A 17,429-nucleotide genomic window follows, 5' to 3' on the forward strand; every position below is an offset into this window, starting at 1 on the left:
TGCAAGGCCTAAAATCGATGTTCTCTATAAACAATTGAACACTCTGCAAGATCATAGTTACCAACATTGAACTTCTATTGCCTATATGGTGTTATGCTTTAATTTGCTACAATCTTGCTTCAAAAAAATGATTTGCTCTTCTTCCCCCCACGATTCCTCTTTATTTTTCGTACTTGTCATTATAAAGTTAGGTTGCTAAATGATAGAATATGAAAATTAGATCTTAAAAATGTATAGTTATTCATGTGGAAGTAATGGCATACATTATTAGATGCTTGGTTATTACTTACTTATTACTAGGATCAAATTTTGGAAAGAAGTTTAACCATGTGTGGTCTTGGAGAGCATTTTGCCAATAGAGGCTGAACCTTTGGTGAAAGTGTGAATCCAGTGCCTTCGCTCATATCGATTATCTCCCTGTTGGGCTTATCCCACTCAAAGCATTGCAGAAGTGAGCCCAATGCCAATCCAATGACATGGATTGCTAGGTTCTCACCGGGGCAACCTCGCCTGCCTGATCCAAACGGAATAAACTTGCAGCTCTCTTTGAAACATTCAAAGCCTATAAATCTATCAGGATTGAACTTTTCAGGGTCCGCCCATACCTTAGGGTCATGATGTATCCCCCATGCATTCACTAATAGGACTGTTCCACGTGGAACTCGATAGCCTGCAACCTTACACTCTTCTGATGATAAATGAGGCACAAGTAAAGGGGCTGCTGGATGCATCCGCAATGTCTCATTGATGATGCATCGGATGTAAGGAAGTTGAGGCAAATCGGATTCATCAATTAACCGGTCTTGTCCAACATGGTTGTCGATTTCAGTCTGTGCTTTCTTTAAAATTTCTGGATTGTCAAGCAAGTGTGAAAAAGCCCATTCTAGTGTTACAGCTGAAGTGTCTGATCCAGCTTGGAGAAGGACCTGCATACATAAGAAAATAGTGTGTATAAAACTATTCAACATTCAAAGGAGCAGTAGACATAGAAGAAAAGACACTCTGTAGGGTCAATGACTTTGAAAGTTCCACTATAGCTTTCATTTCAAGATCTATATCCAGGGTAGGTATACATATGTAGAATTGGAATAGTCAATATCACATGCTTATACTATGTCTGTCTAAGTCTGACTTGAGACAGAATTTAATATTGTTAAATTAAATGTGTATAACGTATCAGAAATGTCCTTTAATCTCGTGATCATGAACATGCAACGTGTGATGTTGAAATTAAAGAGTTCTCAAATTAGGAAAGAGACACTCGTTGTGAAACAAACATAAGGAATCTTGGTACAGAAGCATTTAGATTCAGCTAAGCATGTCTTTTTAATTGTTAAGAAACACCAGCAGTATACCAATTTGCGTTAAGTTCCACCTGAAGCTCGTCATATTATTAATTCAAGATACAGCAACAACATACCAAATATAATTCCAAAAAATAGGGTCCGTGGTAGGTCGAGTATACGCAGACCTTGCCCCTATATACCTCAGAGGTAGCGAGACTGTTCCTGATAGACCCTCGGCTCACAGGGGTTATTATTATTAACTCAAGAGAACAACAAGCAAAGAAAATACTGAAAATAATCTTCCAAGTGGATCTGCATGTAACAAAAGAAAAAACAAAACATATAGATCAATGTTCTGATAGGCTTACCAACATTAGGTTTCTAATAGTTTCATCTGTGTAGTATTCAGGGTCTGTTTTCTGTAAATCTAACAAGACTTCCATGATTGTTTTCTTTTTCCCTGCCACAACCTCTGCTGATCCACTTGTCTTTAATCGACGATGCTCGTCTATTTCCTTTTGCATAAACTTATCTCTCTTCTCCTGTAATTCCCTCATCTTTTCCTCAACACTATGCAATCCAAACCACCTCATAAATGGCAAGAAATCCAAAATATTCGCCTTTGGAATAGTGGTTGTTGTAGCCTTTGATATATCCTGGAACAACTTTGCTTCTTTCGAGTTCTCTACTTTCTCTCCATAGTACCTTTTCCCTGCAATCATTCGCGATATCACATTGAACGTGAAGTTAAAAAGAGACGATTTCATCTCCACAATTTTTTCCGAACTCTCCATAGAGAGTCTCCGAATCAGGTAATTTATTTCATCAGAACGGATGCCAGACAGTGTCTGAATTCTATACGAAGAAAAAACTTCAAGAGAGGAAATTCTTCGAAGATTCCTCCAGTGCTCTCCATAAGATGACCACGCGAGGCTAGTAAAATTGTACCCGAAATACTTACCACTAAGAAAATCAGGACGATTGGCAAAGATAATGTCATTTTTCGTAAAACATTCCTCTGCTACTGAAGGCGATGAGACAAGGAGAACAAGACGCGATCCAAATTGAAGAAAAACTATTGAACCATAGCGATTCGACACTTTGAATAAAGCTCTATGGAAAGGTTTACCCAATAAATAGAGATGGCCTATGAAAGGAAGCACTGGAAATGGACTAGGTGGAAGGTTTCTTAACTTGTTAAGAAAATGATAGCTTATGATATAAAGAACAAAGAACAGAAATGGGAAATACAAATATATGTCCATGGATGATCAGAATTGTAGTATTATGTCTGATAATTATCAAAGTCTCATTAGCTTGTATTAACATATATGTGCACCATACACAAGAATAAATAAGTAGTATTATTAAATCTTGGCTTTGTAATCTAAGATTTATTTAATCCCTAATAATGTAGGTTAGTTGTAGAAATTTATTATTTATAGAAAAGTTATCCTTGTGAACAAACATGAAGGAATTAAATATACACAAAGTAAACATCCTATAAAGAGGACCTTTGAATTTATTCAGGCAATTGGATGATTGATGACATATGGCAAGACGCAATTTTTGGATGTACACTAATTTAGGTTCATTTGTCCAGGCTATACAACATAGGATTTTTTTTTTTTTTTTTTTTTTGTAGCAATGGCCTCAACTTGCTTCTAATATTTATTTACAAACACCCTATTTTGGGGTTATAATCAAAGTTCAATGGTTTTTTTTTTCTAGTTGTAATCGAAGTGTGTAAATACAAGATCAACATGAAAATTATATATGTTGGTATGGTCTATCATATGACCAAGGGGTCACACATGAATATCTAATGTTTGGCCTAGCAGTCCCAAACACTTGAGACAAATTTAAAAGTTGGCATGGTTCATATTTGACGAAGTTGCTATAAAAAATAAAGATATTGCAATATTTGTATGACGTTTGGCCTAACGGTCCCAAACTACATACATTTTTGGTTTAATGTGGGTAATGGGTTTCGCTCGTGGATATCTCAATTTAATAATGGATAAACAACATATATAAATCTCGATAGTTTAAAGTTTATTCATGCATAATTACTAAAAATATCAATTTTGGGTCTGTTGAAACATATAATTATACAATTTTTTCTTTGTAAAGATACATAATTAGTTCCCGATATATTTTTTCTTATTTTGAACTTGTCGAGATGCATAATACATCCAATGAAAATATTTTTTCCTTTGGAAAGACACATAATTAGCTTCCGATACATTTTTTTTTATTTTGCGTTTATCGAGATATATAATTAGCTCTCTATACATACAACAAAGATACATAATTAGTTGAAATTTGTATAAATTACTTTGTTAGGATGAAAATTAGTGTAAATATGATAAGTTAGATCGTATGTTTATGTTAATTTTTCCTTTAATTTATTCTTTTTTAGTTCGGAATTAACCCAAAAATAAATCGAAATTTACGATGATTTACAATATAAAAAGCCATGGAATCTCTGTTAACCAACATTGAGCAAAGTTTTTGAAGAGGAGGAAGAAGAATAATAAACAAAGGAAAAGCACCAAGTCCACCTAAATCATTTAAGTGCGATCAAATAGAAAATTGTATTATATGTGTAGGACAAAAGTTGCTTTATTTATATATATATATATATGCATATTAAATTTTGAACATTTTTAGTGAAGTTATTGATTTTGGGATTGATCGTTTACCTTCTATCAACACTAAGTGATGGAAAAAATAATTATCTAATGTTTTCTTGTTAACATTGAGATTTAAATTTTGATTTTTCATAGTTTTCATTTGCTTCATTGACAGGTAGGTCATGGTCCTCCACTTGCTTCTGCATCTTGATTTCAACGTTATAATGACATGGATATGCTACACCTTACGTATTCTTCTTTAAACGCTTATTGTTTGTTTGCGTGTGTGTTGTTATTGCATTGAATTAATTTAAGCAGATTAAATTGGCCTGCATATTTGTGAGTCAATACTGATTAAATTTGGTATAAAATGAGCTAACATATACTGCCTCCCTCCGTTTCGTTTTAATTAGTCCTCTTTCTAAAAATATTTGTTTCAATTTAATTGTCCCTTCTGATTACCCTCAACATTAAATGACTAAACAAAGTATATTTACTCAAATTTATATTTTCAAAGCATGATTAATAAGGCTAATTTGGTAAAATAAACCCCTAATAAATATTTTCTTAAGGGGAATGCCAAGTCAAAATGGGCCAACTATTTTAAAACGGAGGGAGTAAATCATAATCCAACCTCAACTCAAGTTTTAATTGCTTTATTTGTTCATTATTTCTTTGCTTTATTTGTTCATTATTTCTTTTATAACTTTTTAGTATTTTATAAAATTAGTACTCTTCTTTATTGTGAGTATATATAACATATCAAATAAAACGTCTTTCGAAATCTTTTGATAAAATTTCTTATGGATTGATTTGAACTAAATATTAACCTAAATTTTGATTGACTGAAACATAAATAGGCAAGTCAATAATCAACCAAAACTTAAATGTATTAGGCAAATTATAATTTCTTAGACTAATTTTAACACCTCAACGTAATCTATTAATATGGTTGTAGTACTGCAGAAATCTAGTAGAGTTGAAAAACAAACGCACTTGGCCTTTTCATGTGTATTAATTATTTTATTTCTATTTGTTCCATTTTTTCTACTGAATTTATTTGAAAGACTCATATTACGTGATTGGAATAAAGTCCTAAATAGATTTAGCTTTGGGATAATGGTAGGGACCCCTAACATCACTGGTAATAAATGTTCATTTGTCATAGGCATGCACTTAACAGTGAAAAAGAGAAGAGTCAACTTGTTTCTTCTTTATTATTTTTTTCTATCCCGACCTTTTTGTTAAACTAAGGTTATAATCCTTAAATTAGATCTCATTCATGTGATCATGTCAAACAAAGAGAAGGCAAAAGGGGCTACTAAATTAAATTATTAGAAGTGTAAGACTCTAATTAAAGTTTAATGCAAAAACAATCTGTTATGCAATTTGGGATCCTATGATTTATCACACATGGAAGGCAAGAAACTGAAAATAATTTTAGGACAAAGTTGTAGATAACAAGGTTGCAACTTGCAAGTGCACAACACAAATATAAAAAGAGATTAAAGCAGGGATTGAACTTACAAAGAATTCAAAGAGAGCTCATAGATGCCTTTATTTGATTTAACAGTTTTGTAATTAGATAGTGATATTATATTGATCGACAATAAAAATTTGTAACTATGTTTCTCTTTTGGATGCCTAACTGTTTGCAAATTTGATTGATTTCAACAGATACCTCCAACTAACATGTAATAGATAACTCTGACAATCAAAATAGGATAAATAAAATATCAAATAGATTATTCACAGATATTAATCAAAAAAACAACAAAATTTAGTTCTATTACCTCTCCATCCATAGAGAAGTCTCCCTTACTATAGTTTTTTTTTTGGGCGTGGGGGTAGGGTGGTGGGGGTGGTGGGGTTGTTTGGGATGCTAAAGGAATTTGTAGCAGTTATGGAACAATTTAATTTGGACTAAAAGGAAGAATTATGGAAACCAGGAAGTCATGCCGTCCTAGAAGTTTTAAATATGAAAATTTTAATTCTTTTTAGATGTAAAATCATATTTTTTTAGTTGATATATTTAAATTTAATGAATTGTAATAATAACTAAAACAAGAATATCAAGTAAGAATATCAACAATGACAAAATTTTAATGAAAAGCATATAGAATAAAATTAGAATGATAAAATATAGATGAAAAATTTGGTAAGATGATATAATGATATCAAAATAGTATGACATTACTTCAATATAATGATTGATTGTCGCAACACTTCAAATTTTGAGGAAGACACTAAAAAGCGAATTTTGAACTTTTTAGAAAGTAAGCAACAATAAAATACCACCAAACCTAGTATATTTTTACAAAATGGAATCTGCAGAGAGAGGATAACAATTCACAATTTATATTATTACCTCAGATGTGAGATAGAAAAGTTATTTCTGATAAAGCTCAATTTAAAATAAAAATAATTCAAAACAATAATGAAGAGAATAAAAAATAATAGATATTACCATATCAGATACTAACATAAATAGGACTATTGTTATGATATATTTCAATTATAGTGAATGTGTATCAAGATCTATTTGATGTCTATCAAGATTTGATGTATCTGTCTTTTAGTGTGAAACTAGGAGCAAATTTTCTTTATAAATAAAAGGGCTTTTGTAAATTATCCCTCAAGAGAAATAATGATTACTCTCTATTCTTTATTCTTCTTTTCCATTCTTTCTTATTTTATAATACGTTATCACGAGACTCTACCGTCTCAAATTTGAAGGCTAAGGCTAAGGTATTATTATTTTTCTTCTGTTTTTTATGGCTAACAATCTTACGAAGTGTGAGTTCGTTGCCCTTCAAAGTTTGGGCAAGAACTATATTTCATGGGTGTTGAATGTTGAAATCCACCTAGATGCTATGGGTGTTGGAGACACCATAAAGAATGAAAACACAACATCTAGTCAAAATCGTGCTAAAGCTATGATTTTCTTGCGTTATCATCTTGACAAAGTTCTGAAAATTGAGTTCCTTACTACTGAGGATCCACTCTTATTGTGAATAGCCTAAAAGAAAGGTTTGATCACTTAAGATAGTCATCCTTCCGAAAGCACTATATGAGTGGATGCATCAAAGATTTCAAGACTATAAGTTTGTTCATAAATATAATTCTGTCATGTTTAGAATTTTTTCTCAATTGAAACTATGTGGAGATACAGCCAATGATAATGATATGATAGAAAAGACGTTCTCCATTTTTCATGCCTCGAATGTGCTATTACAGCAACAATATCAAGAAAAAGGTTTCAAGAAGTATACTGAGCTGAGTTCTCATCTTCTCGTGGCTGACCAAAATAATGATTTGTTGATGAAAAATCATGAGAACTGACCAACTGGATCTGCATCATTCCCTTAAGTGAATGATGTGCGCTCACCATGCTAGGCGTGGAAAAGGTCGCAGCCCTGGTCGTGGTCATGATGACCAAGAAAGAAACCTGTTACGGGTGTTAATCATTCATCGAACAACAAAAAAAAAGAAGATAAACGTGAAGCAATTACTTGTTCCCGGTGTGGTGGAAAAGGACATTATTCATGTGACTGTCGTGCTCTCAAGCACTTGGTTAATCTTTATCAAGCATCACTAAAGAAGAAAGAGAGAAATCCCGAGGCTAACTTTCTCTCTAAAAACAATGTTGACATCATAAGCTTGGAAGTCGTTACTGTCGTGCTCTCAAACACTTGATTGATCTTTATCAAGCATCAATAAAGAAGAAAGAGAGAAATCCCGAGGCTAACTTTCTCTCTGAAAATTATGTTGACATCACAAGCTTGGAAGCAGTAGGCTTTTTGAGCACCCTGAAGAAATTAATCACTTGATTGGTGGTGGTCTCATAAACATGAAAGAGTGATGATTTTTAATTTATTTATTTTTATTGATAAGAGTTAGTGAATAAAGAATCATGTATAAATAGTTGTTTGTATGAGTATTGTTTTTTATTAGTATTGATTAGTTTAAATTTAATATTGTTATTTATTAGTGAGTTGAATCAAATTTTAATTTTGTCATTATTTATTGACCAAAAAAAAAGCGTGATTCATTAATGAAAACAACTGTAGGCGCAACAAAAGAAAAGGAAAAGATAAGATTGATTGGCATATTTTTTTTTTAGGGTACAAAAATAAAGTTTAATATTTCTTTATTAAAATCTTGTTACATGCTGAAAAAAAAAGGGTTGAAAGTGGGAAGTTCATGTTCATTAAAGTAATATTGTGTAAACTACAAAGGATATTAGATTAACATATTTTAACTATGCAGATGTGTGGTATGTTTTGTCTAGTGATATCTTGTGAGACGTGAAATTTTTGATAAGCTAACAGTTAACGTGTAGCACTTTGATATGGTGTGTAACAGTTAAAATATTGATATAAAATTATGATGATGGACTTGGGAACATTAAGAATGCTATATGTATTAATTATTATAACAGGGTTACGTATTTATTATTACTAGTCTTAGGTTACGCATCCCGCGCGTGTACCTCGTTCAACGAGTTCAATTTGATAAAATTATTTTAATATTATAAAAAAAAACATGTTTGAATTAATAAGCAAATTGATGATTTTTTTTTTAAATATGAAAACACTTGAACAAAAATTAATACATTCATATAAAATTATATAAAATCATATAAAAGTATTAAAAAAAAAACTTTAAACTTATTAAAAAAGACTATCAAGGTTATAGAACGACACCCTAAACACGAGAGGAGAAACAATTGAAAATCAAATCATGTAAGGTAATATATATTAAAAAAATACGATTACAAATAAAATTGATATACTTTACGTAGAATGTAAAATATATATAAACAACTTTAGACTAATTAAGAAAAACTGTCGAAGTTATAGAACGACATCTCAAACATGCAAAGAAAAGCAATTGAAAATCCATATATGTAAGGTAATATAAATTAAAATGATATAACTATGGATACAATTGATATAATTTACACAGAATGTGGAATGTATATAAATAAATCTAACTCGAATGTTTGAAGTGTTACAATTTGATAGTAAAACAAAATAAAAAATAACAAATCTTGTTTTAATTGGCCCTTATTGATAAGAAAGATCGTTCTTCTTTAAAGTAGATAATATTGTGAACGAAAATCTTCATCTCATTCTAGTTTTGGAAATTCTAATTCTGAAAATAAGAAGAGAAAACGTAAAATAGGTGTAAATTAGAGTTAAATACAACTATATCACAAAATCTACAATAAATATTCATCAAAATAAAGCATCATTATTCAATAATTGTAAAAAAAAAGAAGAAGTAAGCAACTGATTTTAAAATCTTAAATACTAAAATTTTCAACACGTTTAATTCATGAAAGAATAAGATATATTAATATATATATATATATATATATATATACACATACATACATATACCTTAATTTTGATTTGTTATTTCTGTTGGTCCTAACACTCACGAAGAAGAAGCTACTCAGTAAATTTATATTTTTTCTTTGCATCAGCAAAATCTGCTAGTAGTGAAAATATTGGAATAGATCAAGAAAGGTTGAACACAAATAAGCATACAAAAATATGTATTAAAAAAGGAATTTAAACTCTTAAATAGATAGGCTTTTGTCTGTTTTTAGTCATCCTATAAACATGCATATGAAAGGTGTTATATTGTTACAATGTAAAAATTGAAAAGAATCTACAACATGTTTAAGGTTAGTGAAAATTAGTGTAGCAATTTTCTTTTGACGGAAAAAATAGTAAATATACTTCAGGGCTTAGCATTTCTTGTTTACTTGGATTATAACACTTCTATTGGTAGACACTATTTTTCATTTCAAATATTAATTTAAGACTCTTGCATAGTTTAAATAAGGAAAAGAATTGAAAATTAAAAGTTTAGTAGATTTCAAATTCTACATCTACTTTAATAATCAAAATTTAGTTGAATTTTAAGGCCTACATATTACGAGAATAATTAAATATTAATTTCTAAATAATTATTAAAATAACAAATAAAAAGACATTTTTATCTATTGCGGAGATTTTTAACGAAGGTAAAAAATTTAAATTACTTTTTTAAGCATCTTCACACTTTTAATATATTATAGAAAGATTATAGAGAACTTTCGTATTCCTTTTCCTTTTATACCAAACTATATTATTTTAAAATTTTATTTTTAGATTAAAATTAAAAGGTGCATTTGTATACGTATGAAAAGTTTTTAAAAGTTACCTTCAATAAACAAAGATGTAAAAGAATCTCTTTCCATATATTTTAGGAGTCCTTAATTCAAATATATTTTTTTATATATATTTTAGGAGTTCAGTTAATATTATAAATATAATTAAATAATAATTGAAAGAAAAATAGTGAAAAGATGATTTTGTCTAAATTTATAAATACAAAAGCATCTTCACACTTTTAATATATTATAGATTATAGATATAGATAGATTATTCACACTTTTAATATATTATAGATATAGATATAGATAGATTATAGATTATAGATATAGATTATAAATACAGATTATAGATAAATAGAAAACAAAAAGGTGAATTGATGAAGCAACTTTTAAGCTGGCATATAACAATTAATATTGTGTTTAAATTAATTACTAACATTACCAACAATATAGGAATAGAAAACATAAGAAAAACTTGAGTTGATGAAAAACATGAATTGATGAAAGAAATTGTATCTAAATCTAAAAATCTGGAAAAGAGACAAAAGTTGAGACAATAGGAGACAAATTAGTTCGATGTTATGAACGTATTTATAGAAGGAGTGAGTTCTTTGTTCTAATTTAATTAAAATAGGATTTTGCTTTTTTATTTTTGGGGGTTTCAAGTAATTCACCTAATTTAAATAGGAGAGTTTGTAATGTAAGTAGAATAAGACTTTGTTGGTTTGTTTATTTTGAATTCATATGAACGAATAGGACTTTGTTGGTTGGAATATTACTTTGGATTTGGTTTTTCAAATTTACATGATTGACTTTAAATAGGATAGGACAAAATTTTGTAATTTAAAACATAATTTAAAAGGTGATGACAATTTTGTCTAAAGGAGATGACTTTTAATTAGTGACAAAAAGTTCAAACGTGATTTATAAGACTCTTCACACTTTTAAGATAATAGAGATTAATTCATTATCTTGCATAGTATTTTTTTTAGGAAAAATTTCATAAATAGCAACTGTAAAGCCATAATTATAACTTTTATAGCAACAGTTTTAAAATTATGAAAAATAGCAATATGTATTTTGTATTTTAGTAAAAGATTTCTATAAAAATACATATACAAATATGTTAAAAGGTTCCTTATTAAACTCTAATCAGTTAGAGTAAATTATGGGATAAAACTGTTTCTTATTTTAAGCAACATTTAATTAACAAATACCTTTACCATTAATGACTCTTTTTGTTTTACCTTAACCGTTAATACACAATTTGAAATTCAAATATCGGTTTCCATATACATCACGTAAAAGCATTTAAAAAAAATGGAGAGATTGAAATATAATTGATGAACTCTGTATTTTACGAAGAATATTTGAATAATCAACTTCACTATTACAGGTATGGTAAAATAAACTTTTTAGATCATGTTTATGGAATTGCGAAAATATTTTGAAAGTTAATAACAGTATGGGTTAATGATCATGAAGTTGAAAATTTTATATATTATATTTTGAATTTTATAAGTTGTGGGTGAAATTTTTTTTTTTTTCTACTTTTTTTCTCAAAAATCAAAGATTTCCTTTTCGTCATGTATGTATGAAACTAAATTAAACTTCTTAAATGCTAAATTTAAATTATAGTAGATGATACAAATTATTGTGATGAAAAATTTATTTTTCGTGAGAATTTTATGTTGTTTGTGTATATACAAATTATTAATTGTATGCGGTACATACTATATAATTGAATTTGTATTTAATATTTTGTAGTATTCTGGACCTTGACGATGGAAAGCATACCTGTTCTGATTAAACATATTGGCAATATGAACAACATTGAAGAACAGTATGAAGATTACATCAGTGATGCAATATTGTTGAGCATAAACCTTTATACAACCAACTGCGCAAAGTACTAACTTCGCACATGGATGTCGATTTGACATGCAAAAGCATTCAAATTGAATATCAGTTAACAGATATTGAAGGTAAAATACGTATACGTAATGACATGGGTTTGAAGGTCTACATTATGCAGAAAAGGGAGGTAAAGGAAATGAGTGCTTTGCCCTTGTACATAAGTGTTTCAGAAAAGGATAATTTCAATGAATTCGTTAGTTCATCAATATGTAACACTGCGAGTATGAATCTATCTATCACTGCGCGTAACGTTGTGAATACAAGTACTGAAAGAGCATTGATAGTTACTAATTCAGATGAATATTTGGATGTATTGGATATTGATGCAACTAAAGTAATTATCTCGGACCCACATCACAAACATATTGAGGTTGAGCAAGTTTATATATCGAAAAGGGTGTTAAAATTTGTGATGAAGGATTACACGATTCGAGAGAAGTTTCAATTACGATCTGTTAGATCAAGTAAAACCTGGTAAGTTTATCATATATATAAAATTTATTGTTTTCTTCTTGTTAAATTGTATTACAACATATGTATTTAAAATATACATATAGATTAATTTATTTTTTTACTTGTTGTAAATTACATTTAATATTTTTTTTTTATTTTGCAGTTACACATTAATATGCAAATCACGTAATTGTGATTTTTTATTTCGTGCATCTGATATCAACAAATCAGGAATGCTTTGTGTTAGAGAATTCTTACCCGAACACACATGTCCGATAAAGAATAAGATTTATCCTAAGTTTCATGCTACTAGTAGGTTAATTGGAGGTATGGTGAAACAAAAATTTAAAAACCACAAAAGAAAGTACAGTGCGACTGAAATCAGAAGTGACATGAAGGAAGAACTTGGTATGGATTTGACGTATATTATGTGTTGGCGAGCTAAGGAACAAGCACTTGAAGATTTGAGAGGGAAACCGTCGGCATCATATGGAAAACTACCTGCATACATTCATGTTTTGAACACTACTTACCCAGGTTCACATATACGAATGAAAAAGCATGAAGATAATGAATTTTTGTATATTTTTATCGCGCTAACTACATTCATACAAGGGTTCGATCACTGTAGACCTGTGATAGTTGTTGATGTAAGTTATCTCAGAGGACTGTACAATGGCACATTTGTAGCTGCATGTACCACGGATGAAGCCGGTAAGCTATTCTCAAAATGTATTTGACTCTATGAAAAGATGTATGTGTTTATAATATGTATATACAACATATTTATATTTGTACTATTTATTTGTTATGTTTTTTAAATATGAATTTATATTAAAGTTGTAAATTAAGTTTATGAAATTAATTTCATTCACATAATTGGTAAGTTATATGTTTTTTTAGAGTACTTATTCATTTTTTTGTGGATGTTGATTGGGAGAAGGATATGGTTCCAGATATATTTATATGTATTATAGGTATGAGTTATATTTATGTGTTAAATTCCAGTTAAACTTGTTTTCAGCTGTATGTATTTGAAAAATACATATGATTTTTTTAATGTCTGTATATATCATACTTTTAATGTATTTGTTCAATGTTCAGGCCATATATTTTCATTGACATATGAAATAGTAGATTCTGAAAATGATGCATCCTGAACATGGTTCTTTCAGAATTTAAAGAAAACATACGGTGAAAGAGAACATATGTGTGTAGTTTCCGATCGTAACCCAAGCATTATAAAAGCTGTAGCTGGTGTGTACAATAATGTACCATATTACGCTTGTATGTGGCATCTATGGGGTAATGTGAAATTTTTTTTTAGAAAGTCACATGATCTATTGTCGGAAATCTTCTATACCATGGCGAAATCATACTCAAAGTCTGAATTTCATAATTTAATGGAGAAAGTGGAGGTAGTTGATGTTAGGGTGAAGGATTACTTGGAGTTGGCGGGATACGACAAGTGAGCTAGGTCATATGCAACAATTCATAGAGGATGGACCTTAACATCAAATATTGCAAGTCAATTAATGCTGCACTGGTATCAACTAGAGAACTTCCAATATACGATTTTTTAGAGGAAGTTAGATTGATGTTTGGTAGATGAAACTGTGAAAACAGACAGGAGGCATTGTACACACGCACGGATCTTATTGAAAAATTTCAAGCAATTCTCCCACAGAATGAAGCAGAGTGTACACGTATGAAGGTATGATAAAATAGATATAATCATTTAATGTTATATCTTCTTGAATTTTGATATGTTGTATGAAACATATCTTAATATACAAATTATTAAATTCATAACAAATCTATGTGTTGTAATGAAAAAAATATGTATATATTCTGTAGACATATTAATATGCATTTGCTGCTTTGAAAAAAAATACATTTGCTAATCTGTAGTAAATTTTACTGTAATTTTTTTTTTTATAATATTTTTTATGTATTAATATTTTCAAGTTATACCAATCTCAGAGTACGTCTATACTGTCCACGATAAGGAGAAATATTTTATAATTTGTCTAAAGGAAAACAAATGTTCTTGTCATGCATTCCAATTGGATGAGATACTATGTGTGCATGCTTGTGTTGTACTTGATAGCAAGAATCTTGAAAAAGGACCATATTGCTCTAATCTATACAAGCCAAAAACTGTACTGAGAACGTATGATCTTCCTGTATATCCTCTACCACATAAAGATGACTGGGTGATATCTCAGCAAAATTTAGACGAAGTAGTTTTGCCCCCAAAATACAAGCGGCCCCCTGAAAGACCTGCAAAGAAGGAGCGCGGTAAATCAGGAAGAGATATGTTTGGAAAGAAAAGCAAAAATTATTGTAGTTCATGCGGACAAAAAGGTCACAATAGACGTACATGTAGGAAATACAACAAATGATATATTTGATCATGTTTTTAGTGAAAATTCAGTTGCCTTATTTTTATTTTTATTTTGAATTGTTTCATTTTGAATTTTAAACTTTTTATTGATATTGATAATTTGTTAGTGTTCAGATGTTGAACTTTTATGAATTTGAACTTATTAATATGTTATAGTTCAAATGTTTAATTTTATATTATATATGTATATATATACATATATTTTTTGCATTTAAAATATGTTTGAATATGAATTAATAGGAGCCATTGTTATTTTGAAAAATAAATATGTTTACATTAGATGTAAATGGAAATACAATCTGAAACGAACATTAGTATTAACCAGAATGTGCATCTTTCAAAAAATACAAATGAAAATCTGAAAAATACATATGTCTGAATGTGTATTAAGTAGAAACGTATATATGGAAAGCAAATAAAAATACATATGTATTATAAACATTTATGTTCAGTCGAATGGTATGTGTATTTTAAATATACATTTACTCACTGAAATTATAAAATTTATGTTAATAAAATACATTTGTTAACTGGAATGACATATTTATGAGTAATATGTATTTTAAAAATACATATGTTTACTGTGATGGTGATATATATTTTTAAAATATATATCTTCACTGTAATGGTAATATATATTTTGAAAATACATATCTTCTCTGTAATGGTGATATGTTCACTTCATAATTGATTTGGTAACTGAATGTTCATGTAATGTTAAAAGTACAAATGTTAATTGGAGTAAGCATATGTTTGTTAAAAATAAATATGTTTACATTAGACGTAAATGGAAATACAATCTGAAACGAACATTTGAATTAACCATAATGTGTATCTTTCAAAAAATACAAATGAAAATCTGAAAAATTCATATGTCTGAATGTGTATTAGGTAGAAACGTATATATGAAAATCAAATAAAAATACATATGTATTATAAACAATTATGTTCAGTTGAATGGTATATGTATTTTAAATATACATTGGCTCGCTGAAATTATAAAATTTATGTTTATAAAATACATTTGTTAACTGGTATGGTATTTTTATGAGTAATATGTATTATAAAAATACATATCTTTACTGTCATGGTGATATATATTTTTAAAATATATATCTTCACTGTAATGGTAATACGTATTACGTATTTTGCAAATACATATCTTCACTGTATTGGTGATATGTTCACTTCATAATTGATTTGGTAATTGAATGTTCATGTAATGTTAAAAGTATAAATGTTAACATGAATAAGCATATGTATGTTAAAAATACATATGTTCACTGGAATAAGCATATTTATTATTACAAATATGCACATAGACATATACTAACCATGAAAAATTGGAAATTAGACGATTAAAAATCAGAAAGTTAACATAACAATAAAGGAACATTAACATGTCATCTTTGACCATTAAAGTAACATATGAATCCCACATAATATATTCAAAAAAAAAATATCCACCTAATGTTAAATATTGTTAACTTCAACAAATTATAATACAAATCAAATATCAACTACTTCAGTACCTTCTGTTAATTCAGTGATCCGAACAGGCCTCATTGGTGCTTCATCATCACTTTGTACCTTTTCTTTTGCCTCCCTAGTACCATAATCCCACAACAGTGAAGCGTAGCTTATGCGAATTAGATCTGGGTCAAAGTCAACAGATGAAACACGTTCACCAAAAGTAAGACACTCGGCATACGTAACCTATATAAACCACAATCCCTGCAAAGACATACATTAATAAGTAAGAAGTTGTTACAACTTTAATGCATATGTATATATACAAGTAATATGCATACTAATTACTTACAAGCTGTCACTTGGTTGTTGAGGTAGATTCTCCACAATTGAAACACCAAACGGATCCATCTTATCATTCAATTTGTAATTAGGATGATTGTCAATGTCAATACCCTTATTCTTGTAGAATTTACATTCAATGAGACATATAGTTATAACCTTAGCTAACTTTTCAATTTCAGTAAGCACTGCCGCATCATGACCAGCAGCTGATAAAGAATCATATACATAAATGCACCTATGATTGAAAGATATAATTGCAAGAACCCAATGATGTTTGCCCTTTACGTGAACAGGAATAAACATATGATCAACCATATGCTATGGAACTGTAGCATGCATGCGGAATCCACTTACATACTCATTAAGATGATATTTCTTTCCACCAGCAATAAAAGTTGCATCATCCAATTTATACACATCAAACACACTTGTAACAATGTTCATGAAATTACAGTCTACAGTGCTGAACTTATATGAGATATTGGGATCATAGTTGGACTTCTTTCGCAGATAGTACAAGCATACATCAATTTGCTGCCTTATAAATAAATTTCATACTTAATATTAAATAAAAAATAAATAAAATCAAACCTTACATATGAAAATATCATGTACATATCAGTTAACGTATAACATACTTCATATGTATATACAAATATACATTTTCAACTATAACAAAATAATCAATTACAATTATTCATGTTTAACACAGAACTAATATTTATTCCAATATACAAATCAACAAA

The 17,429-nt window shown here is 29.1% G+C and overlaps 1 protein-coding gene across 1 annotated transcript; it reads right to left on the bottom strand.

Annotated features, from left to right (window-relative positions):
- Window positions 1-216: 216 nt before the first annotated feature.
- LOC107867206 (cytochrome P450 81Q32) lies at window positions 217-2,697 on the bottom strand. Its single transcript, XM_016713352.2, has 2 exons — window positions 1,655-2,697; window positions 217-926 (listed from the first exon to the last, which is right to left on the bottom strand). The coding sequence occupies exons 1-2, from the start codon at window positions 2,549-2,551 to the stop codon at window positions 303-305; spliced, it is 1,521 nt and encodes a 506-aa protein (XP_016568838.1). The 5' UTR covers window positions 2,552-2,697; the 3' UTR covers window positions 217-302.
- Between the last annotated feature and the right edge of the window lie 14,732 nt (window positions 2,698-17,429).

Source organism: Capsicum annuum, chromosome 4 (genome assembly GCF_002878395.1).
Source record: "Capsicum annuum cultivar UCD-10X-F1 chromosome 4, UCD10Xv1.1, whole genome shotgun sequence".
Classification (NCBI taxonomy): Eukaryota; Viridiplantae; Streptophyta; class Magnoliopsida; order Solanales; family Solanaceae; genus Capsicum; species Capsicum annuum.

What these genes read in the sequence shown, in the direction of transcription:
- LOC107867206 (XM_016713352.2), bottom strand. Translation starts at nt 2,551, where the DNA reads ATGGACATATATTTGTATTTCCCATTTCTGTTCTTTGTTCTTTATATC. An exon ending in CTATTAGAAACCTAATGTTG is followed by an intron (nt 927 to 1,654) that starts GTAAGCCTATCA and finishes TTATGTATGCAG; the next exon opens with GTCCTTCTCCAAGCTGGATC.